This window comes from Saccopteryx leptura, chromosome X (genome assembly GCF_036850995.1).
Source record: "Saccopteryx leptura isolate mSacLep1 chromosome X, mSacLep1_pri_phased_curated, whole genome shotgun sequence".
In the NCBI taxonomy this organism is placed as follows: domain Eukaryota; kingdom Metazoa; phylum Chordata; class Mammalia; order Chiroptera; family Emballonuridae; genus Saccopteryx; species Saccopteryx leptura.
In genome coordinates, this window is record NC_089516.1 from 34528545 (window position 1) to 34535652 (window position 7108).

General features: G+C 59.2%; 1 protein-coding gene across 3 annotated transcripts; it reads right to left on the bottom strand.

Annotated features, from left to right (window-relative positions):
* Positions 1-817: 817 nt before the first annotated feature.
* On the bottom strand, positions 818-6304 carry PNCK (pregnancy up-regulated nonubiquitous CaM kinase). 3 transcript variants are annotated; one of them, XM_066356353.1, is made up of 12 exons: positions 6131-6304; positions 4196-4265; positions 3857-3988; positions 3544-3618; positions 3321-3459; positions 3049-3172; positions 2789-2864; positions 2581-2693; positions 2409-2487; positions 2220-2307; positions 1431-1619; positions 818-1155 (listed from the first exon to the last, which is right to left on the bottom strand). In XM_066356353.1, the coding sequence occupies exons 2-11, from the start codon at positions 4261-4263 to the stop codon at positions 1482-1484; spliced, it is 1032 nt and encodes a 343-aa protein (XP_066212450.1). In that variant the 5' UTR covers positions 4264-4265; positions 6131-6304; the 3' UTR covers positions 818-1155; positions 1431-1481. The 3 variants fall into 3 exon arrangements, with proteins under 3 accessions (XP_066212450.1, XP_066212448.1, XP_066212449.1); XM_066356351.1 differs by lacking the exon at positions 6131-6304 and adding an exon at positions 5090-5143; XM_066356352.1 differs by lacking the exon at positions 6131-6304 and adding an exon at positions 4819-4855.
* Between the last annotated feature and the right edge of the window lie 804 nt (positions 6305-7108).

Sequence of the window (7108 nt, forward strand, 5' to 3'; positions counted from 1 at the left end):
ACTCAGGAGAAAGGCCTAGTAGGGCCCGGAGAGGCTTGGGCCTCTCCAGAATTGGGGTGCAAGGGGCAGGGATCATGCACACCATAGGACCAGCCACAACTCTTCACACCAGAGCCATAACCAACCCACACTAGCTTCCCCCAGGCCTCGATCGAACCCGTGAGTTCCAAAGCTGCAGCACAGCAGCGCAGTTAAGGCCCCAGTGGCGCCCTCTCCTGGCCAAGGAGCTCCCCCTTCACTCTCAGACACTTGCCTTCCCCGCAGGACCCTGTGTATTGGAAAGGCCTGTCGTCTGGCCACAGCCAGAAGTGGCAGTGGGGAGTGGAGAGAGGCTGGAGGAGGCAGATTGGGACTCTGGTCGCCCTCCGGGCTATAGGCCTCCACTCGTTTGTAAGCTCTTCCTGGCCGGGCCCTGAACAGCGGGGACACTGCAGCCCACCCCTGGGGTCCTGGAGACTTGGGCCCCCATTGGCCCTCCCAGCCTTCCCCTCCGCTGGCAACCCAGCAGGGAGCCAGAGCCACACAAAGGCCCACCTCTAGGGTGGCAGAGCTGGCTGCTCGGCTGTCTCTTGCTGGCACTTTGGGGGTAGGGCAGGAACAAAAAGTTCTTGGACAACCGGGAGTTTGTCTGCCGTGATTTAAAGGAGCAACAGTTTGGGCGGCAGTGGGTCAGATTGGGTGGTGTGGTCCCATGGGCAGTGACCCTGCCTCCTTGGTTTCTTCCCCATAGGTAACACCCGCCCCCTCCACATTCATTCTCCATCCCTGTCCCTTCCCCTTCCCAGCTCACCACGGGCCCATTGCTCTGTCTGTCTTTATTGATTCAGGGGAAACTGGAGAGAAGCTGGGGGCCAAGACACAAGCAGGACCATCCACAGTCAGTGAAGCGCAGAACAGCGTGCAAGACAGTCCCTGGAGTCTCTTCAGCCTCCAGGCTTGTGGCGGCGACAGGGGAGGGGAACCCCTACGGACATGCCCCACCAAGCCCTAGACCAGGACAGAGCCTGGGGTGCCCCACGCCCCCCCCAGTGCCATGTGCCACACCCACACATCTCAGACTCTCCGGCAGAGACCAGCTCCAGGGTGTGGGGACGGGGGAGGGGGCTGAAAGGGTCCATGGGAAGAGTCAGGGGTCAGCGCACTCAGCCTCAGCATCTGCCAGGAGTGGAGGGGAGAGAGGCGCACAAGGAAGGGAACAGGTCAGGAGTAATCCCCGGCCTGCCCCGAGCCATGCCCTCAGTCAAGGCTCTCAGCAGCAGTGCCTGCTGGGTCTTGACACTTGGATCCTCCCAGTCCCAGCAGTCACCAGCCCTTGCTGATCCCTCTCATCCACTCCTTCTGGAACCCTGGGTCCTCCCTTCCATCTGTGCTCTCTGGGGTCTACCCGCTTAGCTCCTGTCCACGTGGTGCTCCACACCCTCTAAACTCACCAAAGAGCCACCTCCCAGAGGGCGCAAGGCCCACTCCCATGCCCTTGGGCATCACCAGCCGGGGGCCTGGCCAGCCCCGAGACCCGGGTGGCTGTGGCGGACCATCCTCCGCTGTGACACCTCCTCGCCTTCTGGGCTCTGCCCCAACTTTCGGATGTGACGCAGGAAAGAGGTGGCATTGAATGCTCTCTGCAGGGAGAGAGAGGCATCACGCCATGCTCTTGCCCGGACTCCAGACTTCAAGGACCACAGAGGCCATAAAAGCATAGACCCGCCCTGGCCGGTTGGCTCAGTGGTAGAGCGTCGGCCTGGCGTGCGGAGGACCCGGGTTCGATTCCCAGCCAGGGCACACAGGAGAAGCGCCCATTTGCTTCTCCACCCCCCCGCCGCGCTTTCCTCTCTGTCTCTCTCTTCCCCTCCCGCAGCCAAGGCTCCATTGGAGCAAAGATGGCCTGGGCGCTGGGGATGGCTCTGTGGCCTCTGCCTCAGGTGCTAGAGTGGCTCTGGTCGCAACATGGCAACGCCCAGGATGGGCAGAGCATCGCCCCCTGGTGGGCAGAGCTTCGCCCCTGGTGGGCGTGCCGGGTGGATCCCGGTCGGGCGCATGCGGGAGTCTGTCTGACTGTCTCTCCCTGTTTCCAGCTTCAGAAAAATGAAAAAAATAAATAAATAAAAAATAAATAAAAAAATAAAAAGCACAGACCATCCCCCTGGGGCTGAGGGATGGAGCGGGCAGGGAAGGGAGCAGACTCAAACCAAAAAGGTCCATGGTCCCTGCCCCATACTGACCTTCCAGTGGGTCCGAGCAAAATTTTTCTGGATCTGCTCACTGACTGAGCCCAGGATGTCCTTGTCAAAGGCGGCATCCCCAGAGATCCTAAGGGGAGACCGAGTCAGTGGCGGTGGCAGGGTGGGAGGTCTCTGAGGGTATGGTCTCTCCCTCTGGTCCTGGGACAACTTGGCAGGGGTTCCACTCACCAAAGATGCTGTAAGGCCTGCTGGCAGGTGAACCTCTTCTGAGGGTCTCGTTCCAGAAGGTGCCGGATGAAGTCTTTGGCTGGAGCAGAGAGGCCAGGTCAGCCCAACCCATCTTCACTCCCTTTATCACTCCCCCTCCCCTCCCTGAGCTTGGGGCCAGCCTCAAGTTCACCTGATTCTGAGATGTCATCCCAAAAGGGAGAATCAAACTCGTAGCTGGCCCTCAGGATCTGGCTGAAGAGTTCAGGGTCGCTCTCGTCGTAGAAGGGGGGGTACCCACACAGCCTGGCACCCACAGATGAATCACCCAGCTGTCCAAACCTCCCCAACCCAGCAGGGGGCAGGCAGGCAGAAGAAGAGCCTTCCCAGTGGTCACTCACAGGATGTAGGAGATGACACCCAAGGCCCACACATCTACAGCCTTCCCGTAGGGCTTCTGCTCCAAGAGTTCCGGGGCTGTGGGCCAGAGACAGACACACACACACTCGCACGTGCCCACGCCAGCCTTCAGTGCTGCCTGACTCAGCCTAGTTGCCCCCAGGAATGGCCCTACCTGCCCTGTCTTTGGGACCAGAACTCCCACAGGGCTCCACAGCCCTCCCTGGCGCCCAATGAGCCTCAGGGCACACCCTCCACTTACCCACATATCCTGGGGTCCCACAAGCGGTTCCTAGCATATTGCCAGCCTGGATTTTGGAGAGGCCGAAGTCAGAAACCATGATCTTGGAGTCCTCAAATGGCGTGGCATAGAGAAGGTTTTCAGGCTATGACATGGGTGACCAGAAGCGCCAAGTCAGCCCTGGCATGGTCCCTGGGGCTGGGACAAGGGGCTTGGTCCCCCTCAAGTCCCCAAACCCTTGGTGCACAGGGAAGCTGGGTAAGGCCTGGGCAGGTGGGCAAGACAGAAGGCACCTTGAGGTCACGGTGCACGATGCCCAAGCTGTGCAGGTAAGAGACAGCGCCAAGAACCTGGCCCACCAGGTGGCTGGCATCCTTCTCTGTGTAGGACCCACGCTCCATGATGCGGTCGAACAGCTCACCCCCTGTCACCCTGTGAGGAGCAGGTGCTCAGCTGACCCAGGCGCCCCGGCCCCCACTTACCACCCAGTCCCCAGTGTTCCCCTGCCCTGCTCACAGCTCCATGGCCAGGTAGAGGTGGGAGGGGCTCTCGTGGACGTCCTCCAGGGCCACGATGTTGGGGTGGCTGACCCTGCAACAGCAAGAAAAAACCCTGGTAGGCACTGCAGCCCCCTCTGGGCCTCAGGACCTCGGAGAGCTTCCTTCCACCTCTACCCCTTTCCTTACCACAGGCTACTTGTGCCCAATCCAGCAAGGCAGAGCTCCATGCCAGGCCTTCCTGGGGACACAGAGGAGGCCCGGAGCTCCACCCCAGGACACTGTCCCACAGGCTTTAAGCAATACCAGCCTGGCCCGGGCAAGGCACGCACCTGCGGAGCACCGCAATCTCATTCTCCACCAAGGCCTCCTTGCCTCGAAGGGCCTTCTTGGAGATGCACTTGAGGGCAACAAGGTGTGAGGAGCCCCGTTCCTGGGCCAACACCACCTCAGAGAAGGCACCCCTGCCATAGAGACATCGGAGGCAGAGGGGAGGGGGAGAGTGAAAAGGAGGGAAGGAGGGGAAAGGGAGAGAGAGCAGAGGTGGGGAGAGGGAAGGGCTCCCCTAACGGAAGCAGATGGGGTGGCCCTCTCCATCCCATGCCGCCCCCACACACACACTCACACTCACTGACACACACTCACTGACGCCCTCAGTGACACACACTCACGAGCCTAGCTTCTCCCGGATCTCATAGACGCTGCTGATATCCTCCGTCTGTTTCTTGAGCAGCAGCATGTCTGGGGGGGCAGTGGAGAGGTGGAGGGAGGTGCCCTGAATGAGGGGCAGCCCTACTCCCTACCCCAGGTCCAGCAGTGCTTCAGCCACCCTCGGCGACAGCTGAGGTCCCATACACCCTCCCCCAGCCGGGGTACATCTTGCCCCTCCTCCACCACCCAGATCAGCCCTCCCAGCAAGGCTACTTAATATACTGCCCACAAAAATTAGGGGATATTTCAAAATAAATATGAAGCTATAAAATATCCCCTAATTTTTGTGAGCAATATACAGTCCATCCACCACCACCTCACATACACCGCCGTAATCCAGAACCCCCCACAGCGATGGCGATCAGCGCCCAGGCACCCGCTTTCTGCCGACACACAACCTAGCCAACCGCAATCACCAGCCTTCCAGAAGGCTCCATGCACCCCCCCACCCCGGCCCCTCCGAGTCCAAACCCATCCACACCGCCCAAAGGGCCCTCGCTCGCCCCCTGGCCTAGGCTTGCCACTCCTTGCCCGGCATTCACGAGCACACGCCACCCAAGCCACCAACCCGCCCGAGATGCACCTGCGACCCAAGCGCACAGCCGCCTGCCACAGCCACCGCCACTCACGCGGCCGCCCAGAGGCACCCGGCCCTCGGAGCCCCGGGACAAGAGAAACTCCGCAGCCAGGGCCTCCCGCGCCCGGAGATGCGTGGGCAGCGCGCGTGAGGGCCAGGGGCGCGCAGAGCACGACAGGTGTGCACCAAGGTTCTTAGGGGGCTACAGTGGCCGCGGGCTGGGACCCTGCACGCCCCAGGTCGCGCGCTCTGGCGTCCGGGAGCACTCAGTACGGACCTGGATCGGAAGCTGCAGCGTCGCCTCTGGCAGTGGCAGCCGCGCCGAGCCCCCAGCCCGCGTCCCGCCAGCCCCACCCCCTCTGCGCGCGCTCTCGCCTCAATGCTGGTGGCCGAGCACGCGGTGGCTGAGCGTGGCCGCGGCGCTGCAGGGCGCCTTGTAAGGCAATCTGCCGGCACCGGCTGCCACCTCCCTCCTCGGTCATTCATGCGGGTTCCCACTGGCTTCAGTGCCCTACAGGCCTGGCTGGACTGGCCCCAGGGCCTTTGCACCACTGATGTCTTCCATCCCAAAGTCTCTTCAACCACATCTTGACATGGCTGTGGGTGTTTGATTCTCTGTTCCATTCAGGCCATTTGGTCTAAAATAGCCTCTTTCTCTAGCTCAACCTTGCCACTGCCACTTCTGCCTCCGGCCTGACCCCCATCAGCACTCATTTGAACGACAGCCACTGCCTCCTCACGGGGCTCCCTCTGCCCTCTGAACTCAGCCTTAGCTTCTCCTACCCCAGGCTCTTCCCCACCCAGCGGCCAGAGCATTCCTTTTATTGAGATCATGTCACCCCTGGGCTACAAACTCTCCCATGGCTTTCCATGTCACTCCAAGTCAAAGCACGAGTCCTCACAGTGGCCTAAGGACTCTATGAGTGGCGGTCGCCTTTCCCATCACTGCTCAGACCACTCTCCACCCACTTTCCCCCCTGCTCAAGCAGCGCCAGCCAACTCCAACCACACTGGCTTCCTAACTGGCCTTCAAACCCACCATGCATGGGGCGTGTACCATACATGGCCCTCGAACGCACGAACATGCACCTGCTACAGGGCCTTTGCACTCACTGCCTCTGCCTGGAATGCTGTTCACTCGGATATCTACTTGGTTAGTTTCCACACTCCATCAGGTCTCAGCTCAAATGTTACCTCTTCAAACAGCCTTCTCCTGTCCCCTCCCCGGCCCTGTCTTCAGAATATTCATCACTGCAAAATCACCTTCTGTGTCTTTTCCTCACCAGAACACCCACTCCCAAGAAGCTTCTCTGCTGACCTGGCCCAAGGGAAGTGCTCAGGAAGTAAGTGCCAGGTGACCAAATCCAATCCTTCAACAATCAGTGAATTCTCCCCACTCAGTCCCACCAGTTCTGGTGCCAGCCCAGGGCTTGCAGGTCTCACCAGGGAGGCGGGGATGAGTGTCTTGGCTTTGACAGGAGTACATCCACCAGGCTAGAGCTGCAGGGGCCCCATGGAGTCACAGGGCCCAAGAGTGACCTGCTGAATCCGTCTTCACAGGAGTCTGTAGGCCCCTGGCACGACACAAAGTCTTTAAGAGGGTCCATGATGCAGGAAGAGGTTTTTTTGTTGTTGTTTTTTCAGAGACAGAGAGAGAGTCAGAGAAGGGATAGATAGGGACAGACAGACAAGATCGGAGAGAGATGAGAAGCATCAATCATCAGTTTTTCGTTGCGACACCTTAGTTGTTCATTGATTGCTTTCTCATATGTGCCTTGACCATGGGCCTTCAGCAGACCAAGTAACCCCTTTGCTCAAGCCAGCGACCTTGAGTCCAAGCTGGTGAGCTTTTGCTCAAACCAGATGAGCCTGAGCTCAAGCTGGCGACCTTGGGGTCTTGAACCTGGGTCCTCCACATCCCAGTCCGACGCTCTATCCACTATGCCGCCGCCTGGTCAGGCCGCAGGAAGAGGCCTGACCAGGTAGTGGTGCAGTGGATAGAGCATTGGTGTAGGACGCTGAGGGCCCAGTCAAGGCACATATGAGAAAGCAGTCAATGAACAACTAAGGAGCCATAACGAAGAATTGATGCTTCTCATCTCTCTCCTTTCCTGTCTGTCTCTATCTGCTCTCTCTCTGTCTCTTTCTGTCTCTGTCACACACAAAAATAAAAAATACTAGTTGATACAGATTGGAGCCCATCTTATTTGTTTGTTTGATGATTATGCCAGAAGAAACATGACCAGAGCTCCATTATCATGAATTATAACAACAAATGTATCTTATATACAGTTGT